The sequence below is a fragment of the Gobius niger genome (assembly GCF_951799975.1).
Source record: "Gobius niger genome assembly, chromosome: 1".
Taxonomy (NCBI): domain Eukaryota; kingdom Metazoa; phylum Chordata; class Actinopteri; order Gobiiformes; family Gobiidae; genus Gobius; species Gobius niger.
The window spans coordinates 17,307,234-17,324,186 of NC_136852.1; the positions used below are offsets into that span (position 1 = coordinate 17,307,234).

The window sequence follows — 16,953 nt, forward strand, 5'->3', positions numbered from 1 at the left end:
TGAAGTATGTTTGAACCCCCCCGCCCCTCGCCAACAGGCTAGCAGCGAGGTCCTTGAGGCTCATGAGCCCCTATCAGCAGCACTCCCACACAGCAACATACACGGGAGAAACAGATATATGAAGAGCCTGTGCCCAGAGCGCACACGCAACATCCTCAGGAGAGTGAATCAGGACCGTGATGTAAAACACAGGAAGGCTTAGTGCAGTGGAGAGAAGATCATGTGTGAAGTTTACAAACGTACAGTTTGGAATGGAACTGGTTCAAATCAATGCAAAATTGATCAAAGACCAATGGAACAACTTTGTTAGCTCCCAGGCCACTAAACACATTTAACACAATGTAGTGTCCAGTTGTATTGTCCACAGTGGAGCACTTGTCTAGAGCAGTGGTTCTCAAACTGTGGTACATACCGATACATGGGTTTCTTTATGTGGTGCCCAAGGTCATCTTGTATTTTAGACTTTATTCATTTTGACCAGAGATAATTTTATTTACGTTTTAGAAATGTGAATTTAGCTCAGATGTTTTTTTTTCTGGTTTACATCGAATTTAGGTATATTTTACACCCTTTGAAGACTCAGTTTAGTCCTGATTTGAACTGGATCTTGGCCTGGTGGTACTTGGAAGGTCAAATGTGGTACAGTGTGTGAAAGGTTTGAGAAGCTCTGAAGAGTTTTCTTTTAAATGCTAACACATGTTCCCAATATACAAAACTTCAGTAGTTCAAGACAGCTCTATGAGGTGCTGTTTGTCATCTTGATTTAGAAGTTACACCGAAAATTGTAATTAAGTCATCACTTGCTGTTGCACTAATGAGGAAGTCTTTCACACAGCACAAACAACTCCAAAATACAAAGCAAACACACATGCACCAAGACTCTAGTTAGCCCATCTGCTTACTTGAACTGTCTTGGTGTCGGTCTGACTGGTTAAAACGAGCGGGAAATCATGCTCTCCCGCACGCACACACACTGGTGAACACACAGACGTGACATCGGATTTTGTATGCGAGGCAGCGTGGGCAAGTCTTTGAATATTTGGTCTGCCACTTGAAAACTCTCGCCATCTTTTTGATTCATCTGCTCATCTATGCCTCCGCCGTCGCATGTTAACTTTGTTCTTTCTCCTCGTTGCGCAGTTTATCGGCAGACTTTTGTTTTTGGGGCTTTTGTTGGGCTGCCATGCCCTGTGAGCACTGTTTAATTCTCCTCAACATTCCCCTGGGAGACAAAGAGACGGGATGGCTGGTGTGACGGAGGGCAGAGGCACTTCATTAATCAATCAACCAGCAAAGAAAATTTACCTAATTAACGGCTAATTACAGATCTGGGCACTTCGCCAGCTGGCAACCCAGTCACCTCCGCCAATTCGACCCCCGCAGTCGCCCAGATGACACCAGAGGTAAACAACCCGCCCTGATCTTCCCCAGTCTTTGCTTTTGCCTTTAGAGAAATCATTAACACAGCTACTTGGCCGTTACAGCTATTACATGGGCATCAACAATAGACTGTAAATAACAATCTTACTGTGGGTTCAGAAAGTTTTCATACCCGTTTATTCTAATGTTAACATAAATAAACCTTTATGGAAAAAAATAGCACAATTATAATAAGGTCTGAAAATGTCAATCACTAAGAAATGTCTTATATCATATTTATTCAAACATTTTAACAGACAGCCACTTAATTAAACTCTTACCTTCCACCTCAACCGAGCACATTTCTCCGGTTTGGCTTTACCCAAATCTGTACGTTTCTCGACTGGAGTTTACAGACTATATGTAACGGCTCATTTGAAAGCGAAGACCTACAAAACTGAACTTTTTTGTCGCCATTTTGTCACTCTTTTATGGCTTTTTCATCACTCTGTAGTCGTGCTGTTTGTCGCTCTTTTGTCGCATTTTTGTTGCATTTTCATCAACACTTCTTTCGAGAAACTTTTTAGATTTGGGTAAAGCCAAACTGGAGAACATGTGCTCAGATCAGGTGGAGGTCAAGAGGTTAAATAAAAATGATCTAGGGAAGCTGAAACGATTCCTGAACTCATTGTATACTATTTCATGAGAGATTATAGTCCTACCACAGAAATATTAGTCGTCAGGAGGCTGGACGGTACAGTCACACTCTGGATGTTCCTGCCCTGGCCGGTCCACTTGCCCCGTTTAGCACGCCAGGCACGTTGAATTCTGTTGGAATTAGCAAACAGCATGTCTCAGTGTGTTTCTGTTGCTTTATATACTATAAATATATAAAGGCTTGCACTAAAATTAAACACATGTCACTGGTCGGTTTGAGTACACAAGCTTTTGACAGATCCGACACTGGTATCGCATATCGGAGCCGATACTGGAAAAAATACGATTTTTGGCTCTCAACGCATTAAAAACACAACTTTTACCACCTGAGTTGAGTTAGTTTCAACCTCCGCAAATGTATTTTTGATCGCCGTGCAAAATTCTGCAGTTAGCAATGGCATGCTAAAGCTAGCGGGAGCAAACTAATGCTAACAAAAACTAATCCACACTGGGTCAGAAACTATGATAGAAAAACCTAAAGTAGCAAAATAAAACAAAACCCCCCATTGCCTAAGCCAAGTGTTTGTATTTTAGTTTAAGAAATAACATATTTGTAATGATCAGCTCACTGTGAGTTTTATATGAATGTAACCTAAAGCCACATAGTTTATCTAATAGTTTATCAATAGAGCTTACAATGGAGAAGAGTCAATGAAAGTTTTCATTTCACACACTTTTAAGATAGTCTCTTGATATTGGTAAATATCGGATATCGGCAGACACTCAAACCCCAGTATCGGTTGCAAAAAAGCTAGATCGGTACATCTCTACTTTTGACCCAACTAATCTGAAACTAAGGAGCTTTTTATTGTTGTTTGAAACTAATATAGGAATTTTTAAAAACGATTTTTATTTTGTGGCATGGGATCAGAGAAACTCATTCGAGAGGGAAGCGTTGATGGAAGCAGTGGAAACAGACACAGGAGTTGTAGCTTCATAAGGACTAGAATAATAAGGCAGCTGTTGGTGTGGCCAATCATATCAATACCTTCGTTCAAGCCAGAATACAATAACATTTTGGCACTTCTGTAATGAAAAATGAAATGTCTTGTAGCTACAACATCAAAAGTCGAGATATGTCTCTTTTATCCTTGCAGTGGACCTAACAAGGGCCCAGCCTGGAGTCCTGGAGTCCGATCAATTACTCGATGAAGAAACACATTCACCTCCAGTGGAGCAGAGAGACAGTCGAGCCAAATGGAACAAATTGAATTAAGCCATAACTTGGAGCTCCAAAACCAATACCTTTCTCCCCGTCTTCTTCCATCTCTGCTCTTTCCACTTTTATTCAATACTTCTTTCGTCTACATCTTAGTTCTTTCATGCGTCTGGGTCCACTGCAGACTTTCAACTTTACTCCGAGTTATTTTTTTTAAAAACTCAATCTCACCTTTTTGCTTCCCAATCATGTTAACTCTACAGAAACATTGCTTTTTATTCCCTTTTCAGTTCCCGAATTTCATCAAACCGAGAGCTCGAGGCCATCACTGTCCTGTTGCACCTAATAAGGCAGCTGCCACGTTTTAGTAAAGAGCGTTAGATAGTAATCTGCAGGGGTCATGCACTCTGAGGTGAGCCCTGACCCCGACAGTGAAACTTAATCAGCAGCGAGATTGAATTAGGCCCAAACACATTTGATGTCTTTCTAATAAAGTAATACGGCAGTGCTCGGGTCACCAGAGACAGCTGCAACAGGGATTGTGGATAATTCGTCAAGTTAAGGGAGAAAGCAAGAGAACACACGAGGCAACAACTTCAGAAAGACAGAGAGAAATATTTCAAATAGTGAAGATAAATCAGACGTCATGTGAATAAACTTCAATGTATAGGACACTCACACAGTGGCCTTGATTTCCAAGTGCTGCTGCTCGGGGCGAAGAGTTTTATTGTCAATATCTTCATCTCTACGTCGAGAGCTGCTCCTGTGGCATTGGCAGAAGAAAAATCTAATTAAATATCTTACACATCCGTATCTTACATGGGCTTAATAACAATAGCTGATGGCATAGAAGTATGTAAAGTGCCTAATGAAGGTCATGTGAGTCATCATAACAAGTCTAGGGGAAGGTGAATGTGGACAAAGGAGAAACACTTCTGACAGACAAGATATAGGTTAAATGATGCAGGAATGCTCCAATAACAAAACAAAACGGCAGGTGTGTTTATGAGAAATGACGAACGAAACAAAGAGGTTATATTGTTATAAAAGACAAAGTAAAAATGTAAAGAAAAAAGCATATGTTTCAGTCACCTCTCCTGCTTCACTGCTTGTCCTCCACTGTGGTTGCAGAAGCGATGATACCTCTTCACTTCATCCTAGAGAGACAATAATGCAACTATATCATCATTCAATTCATTCCATGAGTCAGGAATAAATCATCCAAGGACTACTGTATTTTAGAGAGATCTAACGTCTAAACTTGACTTGTTCTGGCAGTGCAGTGTCTCCCGTCAGTGAAATGACAACAATGTTCATCTCAGATTAAAACACAAATGAATCATTATAAGATGGCAACCAAGGCTTTTAAAATATTATGAGTGTCAGTGTATGGCAGGGCAGCCTCGTAACAGCCTGTGCGCTCACTGCAGGTGCCAAGAAGTCAGACAGCGGATGTGGGTTAAGGGAGGGGAGACAGCGATGGGGGAGACAGGGGGAGAAGGGATGCTGCTGTGAGGACACTGCTATTCAGCTCAATGGGTCCAGACAGATGGATGGGCTCTCACTGCAGGGGCACTCCAGGCCAAGGCCATGTCCTCCTGGTCTCTCAGAAAACTTTACGGAGTTGGTCTTGCACAATGCACATAGTACTATGCAGAGTATGGACATTATGTATGGACAAAATATAATTCAAAATCACAAAAAAACAAAACAAAACATTCTTAGTTTCATTGCTTTTTGAATTATTCCAGCAGAAAAAATCTGAATAAAGGTTAAGAAAGTACAACATAATAAAAACCCAACCAAATAAACCCTAAACCTTTACATTGTATAAGCAACAAACTTGCTTGGCAACCAATGGGATTGTGTGATTAATGATGATGAAAATACATAAAATAAAATATGGACATAACAAAAACGAAAGAAACTCTACCAGAAGTATGTGGCATTGTAGATTGGACTGCAAAGCCACATACAGGTCTTTAGGCCCTGCTCCTGCAGTTGTATGAAGGTCTATGAAGGTTTGATGATCATCTCAATGAAGTGCTGGATTATTCCTGGTTTGGGCGTGCTTTAGTCATCCTTCATTTGAATCTGATTAAGTGTCGATTTAGTATGTTAAAACATTTTTAGTTTCTTACTATACTGATGTATTTTTTATGCTGTTTTTTGTGATTATCCATGAGTCTAGAGTTACGCAAAACAGAATTGTAGGTGGAATTTAGTTGGCAAAATAAAATAAAACAGTATGAAATTGCACAGATTAAATGCTCAGAACACTCAGCAAAAGGCTAACCGGGGGTTGAGGAATTACTTTATTTACAAGTGTTATATCGTGCGCTCTCCACACAGATGGTGAGGCTAAAACAGGCATTTGGAGGAACATACTTCGGGTTTGTCTGTACTTCCTGCAGCTGTTGGCACCATTATGTTGCATTTTATAACTTGGACAGCAAGAAAATATGGTCAACCAACCAAAATATGAGCAGCCTCTGACAAGTAAGAAAATTATGCACACGGTTAGATGCTCTTTGAATAAAAAAGCACTTCAATAGATCAAATGGAAAAACAACGGCCTCTTATTTACGAGTTGTTAAAATGATAATTTCTCTGAGACCCACTTCTATAAGAAAGATGGATGACCAGTCACATTTACACTCCACTCTGAATCTGAAAAGACAAATTCTGTCTGAGCTGCAGTAGAAAGGCTCCAGTCAGTGCTTTATAGCGATTTGGAGATACTTTGCTCATTTGAGAATTAACATGTCCGCCTGTGAGCCTGCACATGTCAATGAGATCTAAGACTACGCGAATGCAATGCAAAGATAGTACGTGATAGCTACCGGCCGCTCCTCAGATAATCAGTCAAAGGAAAAGTCCAATCAGAAGGACGACCTGCCAGAGGAGATGCTAAACTAATGGCACGATTGGAAATCAATTTACATGACCGGCTCACAGCCAGAGTCAAGGTTTACTCTTTCACTTGAGTCACTTAGTACAGAAACATCCCAATAAACAGAGCTGTTAACCCTCACAAAACTCACATTCAATCTCTTAAGGCCATTTTTTGGCATTGGCGATCCATTTTTAAATAAATTAAAAATTAGAAACCTTTCTGTTGTTCTGATATCATTGCTGCTTTTATATTGGAAATATATGTTTAAAGTGAATTCAGGTTTGTGCAGACAAAACCAGCCTCAGACAGAAGGTTTTTTGTTACATAGAAAAAAAGCTTTGACATTTAATAGAAACTAGTCAATGTGACTTGGTCTCAAGAAACATATAGTATGTTACATACATGTATATATACCACCAAAAGTGTCACATTTTGAACTATTTCAAAATTAAATATTAAAATTGTTAGTTGTGGTCCAAATTAATTTATAATTTTCCTCGTGCATTTCTAAAATCCCCATACTCCAGAGAGACGAGTTTACAAGCACATGGAACTTTCAGGGAGTTTAACTTTCACGTTAATACAAACAGCAACAACCAGTCAGCTAACCCGCAATTCATAAAAATAGCTTTGTATTCAGTATAATAATCAGGTACAGGGTCTTTAAATAAACTAATCACACATAAAAAGAAGGAAAACAAAAAGCATTTAATATACAAATCAATGAGATAATTCACAAAATACAACTCATTGTGTAACAGTAGCAGTGAATATGATTCATATGGAAACCAAGAACCACATCTGTTAAAACTGCAATAACAAAAGAATGTAGAAAAAATAAATCATTTGGACATCTTTTTGCATTGTTTTTTTGTTCACATAAGCTCATATTACCAATAGTAGTGTATTGTAAAGTGCTTTAAAGAGCGATGCACAAAAGCACAGATCATGAGAGGATGTCTCAGAACCATGAGAGATAAGACACCTATATGATATGATAATGCGCCTCATCTCCCTCCTACACAGGTTATAACGCCTCAATCACAGAGTGAGCGAGCACTCAGCTCTGCCTCCCACCGGAGGAGAGATCATAATGTGCATCCGATCCCAGGCCATAAAACACACAAGTTTTCATGCTGCTTCACAAGGAAACTACTGGGTCTTCAACCTCACCTCTAAAGGTGTCCTACAAACTCAAACATTTCCACCAGTAGAACATTACAGTCTTTATGAAGCTTTGAAGACAATGTTCATTTGAACTTGAGGCCAAGCATGAAAACTCAAAATAGGTTTGATGCAGTGTTTTTGGATCAGTGTATAAGTGGCGTGGCACTGTCACCTGTGCTGTATATTTCATCCATAACCTCATTAAAGTGTTGCTCTTCCTTCCCCTCTCTTTGGCAGGCTGTTTAAATAAACACTGTGTAAAATGTCTAACAACACGCTGCCTGGGCTATAAACCTCAGCTGTCCCATTGATTATGGCGTAATAGCTGCATAGATTAATGTGCTTCTCAGGGGTTCACGCCTCAATAATGAATCTGAATCACTCAGAGACACAGTAAGTACAACAGCCGCTACATATAACCTGCATTTATCACACCAGTTACTGGTTAGTTCCACATATGCTGTTGCTGTCCATGGGTGTGTAGATGCTTGTGGTCAAGTCATTTATATCACATTTGTAGAAGTATTATTCATACTTGAATAATTTCGTCTAAGTCTAGTAAACACGATGAGTCGCAGACGTGATGCTTTAGTGTAATGCAACTGTTTTGCAACTACAGTAGTGTAGCATTACTTTTGGTTGCAACTCACTAAGTTATTATTTTGAATTGACTGTTCTTCTGCCTGTTTAAAGTACTGCACCGTTGCTAGTATGTCATCCCTCCACCCTATTCTCAGCTATCTAACACTGGGGACAGATCAATCAAACATGTCATATTGTAAAGATGCAAGATGAAGCGCGTGTGGGACAGTGCAATGGCCCAAATTGAGAGTAGGAATGAATTGCAACATGTTGTGTGTGTGTGTGTGTGTGTGTGTGTGTGTGTGTTGGAGCCATGCATCAGGATATATTGCAGCTCAAGTCGGAAGCGGTGATGGAGCAGTGCTTTCAGAACTCACACACTCAATATCTCCCGCTGCGGATAATGTGCAACAGTACATCACCGGCATTAAATATTCACAATCTCCTTGTAACCAGGTGAACTTCTGCACAGCCAAAAATACTGTTGTCGAAAAATAAAACAAAAAGGGAGAGGAAAAAGTAATGCATTAACAAGGCCGCTAGAATAACATTTAGAATCAGTAGTGGTGCTGATAGTATAGGTATTTACTGGTACTATGAAACAGTAAGGAAAGCAGTATTACAGTACGTAAGCGAGTTGAGTCATGATGTAGTGAATAGTTTACACAGACTCGCATATCCAAATGTGGGGAGTCACACACAAATTCCCAGAAGTACTATTCAAGGATGCTGACAGCTGTACCTTGTACAGGGAACCTCTGGGAAATAAGATGCCACAATGCAAAGCGCTCCCAACCTTCAGTACATGATGATTACACAAGTGGTCGACTGGGATTCATTTTCAAATAAACAATGACCTAATGTTGTGAACGACCGACTTACCTGGCTGTTAATGCTCAAGGCAAGGTGCTTTCTTTCGCGGGATGCAGCCACACTCCCACTGCGCAGCCTCGCTTCCTCTCCGTGGAACATGTTTCTAGAAAAGACCACAATGAAGTTAAGGCACTCTTTCAAAAATGTCCAAAAATCTGTGAACGCATGAGCAGCGCGTGCGTACAGTAAAGCCTCAAGCTGACACGCCACACACGTCCGGCTGCAGGGTGCAATCGCGGGCGTAAGCTCGTCTTTGCAAAAAAAAAAATACGCACAGCCGACTTACAGTTGCAGGATAAAATGATGCGTGGACGTGTTACTAACCTGTGCGTGCCGTTTCGCAGCATGACAAGCCCAGTCTCCTCGCCTAGACAAGGATGAAGCGAGCAGTCCTCAGCAGCCGGAGACGGGGAGCTCACTCTCGCGCGCGCTGCAGCCAATGGGAAGCAGAGCGTGCGCGCGGTTTTTAGGTGTCGTCAAACTTGTGTAGTGAATGCAATTTTTAGTGCGTTCTACGACATGCCATTTTAAGAGTGTACAGAACGCGTAAAGCCTCTATTAGGACTAATAACAGAACGCCGACATCTAACTTTGGACCCGTGGGTGTTTGTGAAAAGCTTTTAAAATACCCTGGTGTGTGTGTTTAACAGGTGTGACCTGGGAGATTCTTTCGGTATAATCACGTCATCATCTGGCTATTGCTCATCTGTAATACGTGCTATTCTTATATCATCTGTAACGCAAACTTGGTCATTTAATATGGAGACGGCTCTTGTAAAGCCGCGCACTTTTCCTTTTTTGCCAACCTGCACTGCAGCAGGCTGTGCGCCGATGTGTCGGAAGACAATGTTCACTTTTATGCGTCAGTTTTCGTCCTGGTTTTGGCTGAAGTGGAAGCTTTACTTAGTTTGTTCTTTTGTCACGTTGGCGAACAACATGTCGGTGCTTTGAGAAAATAAACGATAAGTGTCCCTTACTTCTGGCCACTTTGAGACTCTATTTCTAGATGTGAAGACCCGGTACTGCGCTGTACTTTGCATTGATCTGAGGGTGCCTGTTGGCTCAACAAGCTCGAACTTTATTCCTCCTTTTTATATTTCCTTTCAGATAATCGCATTACTCAGTCTCCATACTTGTGATGGTCTACCGGTCTGGAAACAAATAGCCAGCTTCTCATCGAGGTCATGATATCGTTCAAGTTGGACGTGCTCGTTCTGAACTGCGAGGGAGAAAGAGTACAACCAGCGCGTGCTGTATGTGCGTGCTGAACTACAAATAGAGAAAAATATAAAGAAAATATATCATAAAAAAATATAACGTTCATTTATTCAAGTCGAAAGTCCATTCAAATCATCTCCTTAGTCTTACATCACGTCTTACCCAACAATTTAAAAGTCATAAAAGTGAAATAACACCATTCCTAAAACTAACAGTGTGCCTGGGGTGAATTGGGAGAAATCCTGCCCTCTGCTGTTTAAGTGTGGAAGAGCATCTTTAAACAAAAAGCTTCAGTGAATGACGTAAAGTGCGCATAAAAAAATAAATACAAATTAAAAATCTTAAACAATGTCGTAGAGTTTTCTTAAGGCAATAAAAGAAAGTCACAAAAAGTAAGAGTTGGAGAACAACAAGGTGTGCCATGTATGGTGATTCAAAGCCCTCATTTGAGAACGCTCCTGTAGGCAAGGGATGACTGATGGGCAGAACAGTGGTTTGGGATCTGGAAAAAATCAAACAAACCAAGAACAGTTGTTGAGAGACATACATACATACATACAAGAAGTCCAACAGACATTTAAAAAAACAAAGTGATTAAGGTACCGGATTAAAAAAAAAAAGAAAAATACATAAAAACAATGTGTACCTGTGCTCCCAGTCTGTAGAGGTAACGATTTCGTAAACGACACGCTGACATGGGGGTCAGTCTCGCAGATTCACCAGGTGTCAGCTTACTGGGACGCCTTTTAATTCTGCTGCAAATCCAATGATGAAAATCAGAAAGCAAATTCACCATTCACCATAAGCCATAACAAGTAGCTCTGGTGTAAGTGAAGCAGAAAGTGAAATATTGGAAAAGAATAATGCATGACAAGACATTCTTAAAAATTATGTTTAATGGCACAGTATTCAATCATTTATTTGACATTAAATATGTATCAGTAAAGCATTGGTTTTACAAAACCAAAGTGCAACAAGTCACAGCTATGTGACCATATCCATATACTGTAGTATATAGTAAAATCATTTGGTAAACAGTAGACTGTCCAAATGAGATGTAAACTGGCATTTACAGTGGTATTCTTGGTACAGGATTTTCCTTGTTATTGGACAGAAAAAGGCCCATCTAACACAGCAACTTAAGAGGCATCGTTTTACACAAATGAGTTGTTTGGGTTTGAAGGGCAAATCCAGGCCAATAAAGGGAACTTATGCATCTTAAAAAAGGTCACAAATGATAACTATTGATAATTGACAATTAACATTTACAAAAGATAAAATTAAATCTTGAACTACCGATTGGCCCCATTTGCAAATCAAAATGCTGATCTTTCAGCAATATCAGGTAAAAGTGTTCCTTAAAAAGAAATGTAGATCCATCCACCATAATCTAAAATATCTAAATCACTATTAAAATGTGGTTTCCCAACTCTGTCAAATTGATGATCATTCAATTTTAGCCTTGAACCTACTCATTACTTGAGTAAACTGAAGTGAATTTGATGCATGGAAGAAGTCAATATGCTATAAAATATGATAAAAGTGCTTTAAAAAGATCCTGTGACACCCGTGAACAGACAGTTGTGTGGGAGAGGCACAGAAGCCAGTGCTGAGCGCAGTCCATGGTGCAGTCCAGCCCCATGATAAGAAATGCACCAGTTGTGGGCTGGACATTGCATCAGACTGGCTCTGATGCCCAGAAGCAAATGTGTTTCCCTATCTTCATCATCATCATCATCATCTGGAAGACACCACGAGACAGAGAAGATCAGAGATTAGACCGCAAGAAACAGAGAAGATAACTAAAAATATAAATATTGTATAGTCGGATTAACACTGACGTAAAAGAAGGTGATTTGTGAAATGTTTAATTTTAGTGACACCAACAGTGCACATTGTTTTGAAGTTCTATTTAAATCCTTTAAAAAGTGTTTGGAAATACCCAGCCAGGAAAAAAAAAGTAGAAATAAATTATACCTCTTACTTGACCTGCTCAGACTGCTTCCATTCTTACATAGCCAAAATATACAAATATTTTCCCTTCTAAGAACAAATATAAAATTGAAAACCAATTGCAGTTCCAGTGTGACTGCGCTGTGTTTGAATTGTTTTCACACTTTTCAAAGGAAAGTACAAAAGGTAGTTCTGATTACACTTAAAATTAAAAGTGATTAACAATGTCTGTATAATCTGACAGCGGCACTATCACACAATCATATGAAAGACAAATATGTTGTGCTGGTGAGTACACAAACAGATCACCTTTAAATGAAGAGCCAAATATACTCACTCAGAATGTGCAGCGGCCTCTTTTTGAAGTCTGGCTCTTTCTGAAGCTGAGCGGTTTAAATCCCCCCCTGAAACAGGAGATTGAGGAATTATTGCAACAGAATAGACTAGACCATCACCCTAAACTGTGTTTTTAGGACACAGTATACTCTACCTTTGAGGTAATCCACAAAGTACAACATCACCACAGCCATTAGTGCCACTGCAAAACATAAAACAATTAAATCGGATCTTTCCACAACCACAACCAAGACAGTATAGTATAGAATAGAAATCGTACTGCATAAACAGGCACAGAAAAATACTTCTAAAACCAGGTAGCCTCTGCTGTCAAGGATGGAACCTGCTGCCATGGCGATAAGAGCCAGTCCCAGATTCTGAATGGACTGCATACTGAAAAAGACAATATCATTCAGAGAAGGAATAAGCTGCTATGTTCATGAATAGATGATGATAATTGATGTAAAGTTCTTACAAGCCGTAAGCTGTACCCAGCTGATGTTCAGGCACTACGAAAGCTACCATAGGCCATAGTGCACAGGCCAGTAACGAGTAGGACAGTCCCAATAAGGACTGCAAAACATGCACAACATGTGATACGGTTTTAACACTTCACATTATGTCTTGGTAATAGTAATTATTTTATAAAGTGAGCCAATATTACAACATAAGTCAAAAACGTATCTGCAAATTGCATTAAAAGTGTAGCTATTAATTTTCCATACACTTGAAATGTAAAAAAAGACTTTTAAAATCAAAAGTGGGTTTTATGATTTAATGTCACATTACCATAGCAATCCATGGGTTCCAGAAAGTGAAGGCCAGCATCATGTGTGAAGCTAGTGTTGCAACCACTGCACACAACACCCAAATCACATTCCTCCCAACCCTGTCCACCATGAAGCCCAGGACAGGAGACGCAGGGGCCGAGATGATGTACACAATACTAGAGGCAAAGCAGAAAGCCTTAGAGAAAGGAATAACTCAACAAACTTTCATATTCATTTATAATATTGATAACAATTACCTGTTGACAGCTCTGGCATTGGCTGGAGAAAAGTTGAACTTTTCAATAAAGAATACCCTACAAAGAAGAAATAAAACGGATTAAATATTTATTTACTTGACTTGACTGATAACGGCATAGTAGGAGATACACTGGCAGATGCTTGTAATATGTGTGCCACTATTTACATGGCAATTAGCTAAGCAGAAATTAAAAACACCCCAGTCAGGGCAGGGGTATCACCCACGAAACTATGGTCATCCTAGAATAATTGTACTCCTTCTGCTTTGTTGAAATACCACAGGTACCAGGCGGTAAAAACAAACAGTATGGGCTCAGGTAGGATAAGATTAAGGCCATCTATAGCCTGGGAATACCCATGCTGCTGAGGGACCATGGCCCAAATCTTCGCATGGATTTGGGGACCAATCACAGAATGAGGAGGGACGGCAAGACGATGACAAGCTATTCGACATACTGAAGCTTGTAGTTTGTTTACGGAAAAAACATTAAAAAAAACAAATAAAAAGTTTATTTGAAGATCCAACATGACAGCAGCGACTCCATATTTTGATCAAGCTTTAGACCGTGTTCAAAATAGTTTAGTTTGAAGGTTTACAGCGGGTGCGTCATGCATCATCTGATGCGATGATACGATTGGCTCTGGCTACGTGCAGACGCATGATAGACACTTGTAGCGCCAAATACAACCTTAAAATGTATAGATCATGATTATTTGATCTTTTACACTAATACTAAGATTTTAGTATTAGTGTAAAAGATCAAATAATCATGATTTCAGCACTGGCTATCAAAAAGTTTATGTTGTCATTTTGTTTCTAAAAAGTATGAATGTATGGCTTAACACTTACTGTCCCAGTCCAATAAAGGGGAATATCGCCACATAGTAGCCGACACAAATGATAAAAATGAGCCACAAAGACGCAGGGAAATCTTTAACGTCTGTCAGCTTAATGACCTCTCCTAAAAGACAAATATGCAGAGCAACCAGATATATCAGTAACAAAATGTAAAGTGAAAGTAAAACGTGTTATTAAATTACGTTACCCGTCTTGCCCTGCTCCTTATGGAGGATCCGCTCGGCTCTTTTGTCAAGGGCTCCCAAAACCAAAGCACAACATAGGGAGAACAAGCACGTCACAGCGGCTAAAGAAAAAAAAAAGTTGTGGGTAAAAACTGCAGCCACACTCAAACTACTGACATACTTCAGCATATTTGAAAACCACAGAGGATCATTTTCAAGAAGTGGCTCTCACGAGTGTGTGTTTATTATCCACTCAGGATGTGAAATGTTTTTTTCAGTTCATGTTCACGTTTTGACTCGTCTGTTGGTCACCTGAGCTCATCTGTTTTAAATGTGCCACCGATGCAGCCATAACTCACATTTCGCTATTCTGTGTAACAAAAGTCCGGTGTACCGTTTGTGACAGAGAAGTGTGGATTAAAATGCCTTACCGATCATCAGTGATACTCCTAATGTAGTGTGTCCAGCAGCAACACCTGCACCCACTTTATGGTAGACCCAGCCCATAATGTTCATGTTCACTGTGCTGCCCTTGAGACATAAGTGGACATCAAACTACCATTGCATCATATTGCTGTACATATATATATATATATAAAAAAAACTAATAGTACTTACAAGTCTGGCCATACTAAGCTGCAGGCCAAACACAAGATTAAGCTCCTTTCCTTTAAACCAGTTCACTGCATAAGTGTTCTGGGCCACAGCGAGGGACTCTCCTCCAATCCTACACAAACGCAGAAAGTCCAACGAGAAATGAGTGCATAATCTCACAATACATACAGGATATTACAGATATGTCATAGTCATAGAACGGCTGTACTTACCCAAATATAAAGCGGCCAACTTCCATAAGCCAGAAGTGTTTTACAATGGCTCCAGCTGCAAATACGATCTGTGCAGGTATGAAAAGACAAATACAGTTGAGACATCATCACTGGCCGATATTGCATTAACTGATGACTCAATGATTTTAAGCCGACCTGTCCACCAAAGACGAACAGCGAAAAGATGATTGTTCCGAGTCTAAAATGAAAAAAGAAAATAAAGTTGATTGTTGTTGTGTACACTCTACATGGAAATGCTTAAAGTGAATGGAAAGCCATACCTAATACCGAAAACCCTATCAATAAGAAACCCTCCCAAGAAGCACAGGACCACATTGGGCCAGGAGTACCAGGCATACAGCTGCATGAACTCAGCAGTGTTCAAGTTCATGTCCTGTTCACCGAATGAGCGACAGGTTTAAGACTTTAATACTTTTTTTTTTTTTTTTAAGATTGGAATGGGTGAATGACTTACCTGCAGAACCTGGGTCTGAAGTGCAGCCGGGTTGTCATAGCAGAAATAACTCCCTAAAACACATTAAAAAAAAAAGCAGTTTTCATTTCGGGTGTCATGATGATTTCTCTCAAGTTTGCCTCCTCCCTGCCGAAGTTCGCTCACCAAACCCGAGGAAGCACATGAACGTCAGGACGACTATGCGGTGCAGGAGGTGGCTGGGGTCGCAGATGGGGGACAGGGCTGTTCTCGGCTCTCCCTCCTGGGCGTCCGGAGCCGGGTCCCCCTCATCCTCTTCACTCAACAGGGCCCGGCGCTCCTCGCTCTCCGCCATGTTCGTTTGTTTGGGATCACAGGAAGGAAAGACCGGGCGATCATATGACCGCCAGTCAGTCACGTGGCGACCCCGGCCAATCGCTGCGGAGGAAGAAAGCGGCACCTTCCAACGTGATGGACACGAGTGTAAAGCTCCGCAGGTGTGGCAATTTCGGGGTTTGTTAAGGGGTTTGTATGTGTCGTTGTTTTTTCATTTGTCAAACGTGTTATTCGAGGATGATAGGTGTTGATTTAAGTGGCTGGCATCCCCTATATTTGAACTGAAACTCGCTGATGATTTAAGGTAACTTGAGAGTGGATCAAATGCACATGGTCTACATTTATTTTTTATTTTTTTTGCCTGTGGCCGTTGTAGCACACTATGTCGTGAGCCCTTTTGGCCGCGAGAGGGCAGCATTTCAACTATTTTGATCCTCAGTCTACTACGACATCAGTGGTGGAAAAAGTACTCAAAAAAGTGCAGATACAGGGCCAAAAATGTACTTGAGTAAAAGTATCAGAAAAACAGAAACTAAACTAGGTCTAAACCAGGTCTAAACCAGATCTAAACAAGGTCTAAAGGAGTACGCCACTAAACCAAGTCTAAACCAGTTCATCGTGGAGAGGTCAAAATACTTTTACTTTTAGCCCAATTTAAAAATGTATTGGAGTAGACAGTACAGATACAGGCTCTTAAATGTAGTGAAGTAAAAGTAAAAAATATTCATCATAATATGTACTTAAGTAACGTAGAAGTACCTATAATTTGTACTTTTACTTGGGACTTTGGGACCTCTGTCTGTAAAATGTCATTCTCATTTATAAGAATTTCAGTTGCAAAACATTAAAAATCTAGTTTATTCATGTATGTTTGTATTTTGGTGAAATTACCACAAATACTGTTCTCAATCATAAATTCATCAAATTCAATGTTATGAATCTAAAGTGAAATCATTTTGCGCCTCCCGAGGGGTCCCGACTCCCATTTTGGGAACCCCTGTTCTATCATACTTAATAGATTAACAGTAGTAATGATCTGCGATGTC

The 16,953-nt window shown here is 40.2% G+C and overlaps 2 protein-coding genes across 4 annotated transcripts in view; both read right to left on the reverse strand.

Moving 5' to 3' along the window:
* The window catches only part of schip1 (schwannomin interacting protein 1), a 172,104-nt gene extending 162,894 nt beyond the window's left edge, over positions 1–9,210 (reverse strand). Inside the window, exons 1-5 of the mRNA XM_079556343.1 lie at positions 9,078–9,210; positions 8,763–8,856; positions 4,328–4,392; positions 3,915–3,998; positions 2,082–2,187 (exon numbers count right to left, since the gene is read on the reverse strand). Of these exons, the coding sequence (XP_079412469.1) occupies positions 2,082–2,187; positions 3,915–3,998; positions 4,328–4,392; positions 8,763–8,856; positions 9,078–9,100 (372 nt within the window). The 5' untranslated portion in view covers positions 9,101–9,210. The remainder of the gene's footprint in view (positions 1–2,081; positions 2,188–3,914; positions 3,999–4,327; positions 4,393–8,762; positions 8,857–9,077) is intronic.
* Positions 9,211–10,180: 970 nt separating this feature from the next.
* On the reverse strand, positions 10,181–15,943 carry mfsd1 (major facilitator superfamily domain containing 1). Of its 3 annotated transcripts, XM_079571145.1 has the most exons (17): positions 15,758–15,943; positions 15,614–15,666; positions 15,420–15,532; positions 15,295–15,337; positions 15,139–15,206; positions 14,930–15,038; positions 14,743–14,842; positions 14,335–14,433; positions 14,139–14,250; positions 13,288–13,344; positions 13,050–13,206; positions 12,736–12,833; positions 12,541–12,653; positions 12,415–12,462; positions 12,262–12,328; positions 10,618–10,723; positions 10,181–10,473 (listed from the first exon to the last, which is right to left on the reverse strand). In XM_079571145.1, the coding sequence occupies exons 1-17, from the start codon at positions 15,924–15,926 to the stop codon at positions 10,414–10,416; spliced, it is 1,572 nt and encodes a 523-aa protein (XP_079427271.1). In that variant the 5' UTR covers positions 15,927–15,943; the 3' UTR covers positions 10,181–10,413. The 3 variants fall into 3 exon arrangements, 2 of the variants coding, with proteins under 2 accessions (XP_079427271.1, XP_079427270.1); XM_079571144.1 differs by lacking the exons at positions 10,181–10,473; positions 10,618–10,723 and adding an exon at positions 11,234–11,712; XR_013793598.1 differs by lacking the exons at positions 10,181–10,473; positions 10,618–10,723; positions 12,736–12,833.
* Between the last annotated feature and the right edge of the window lie 1,010 nt (positions 15,944–16,953).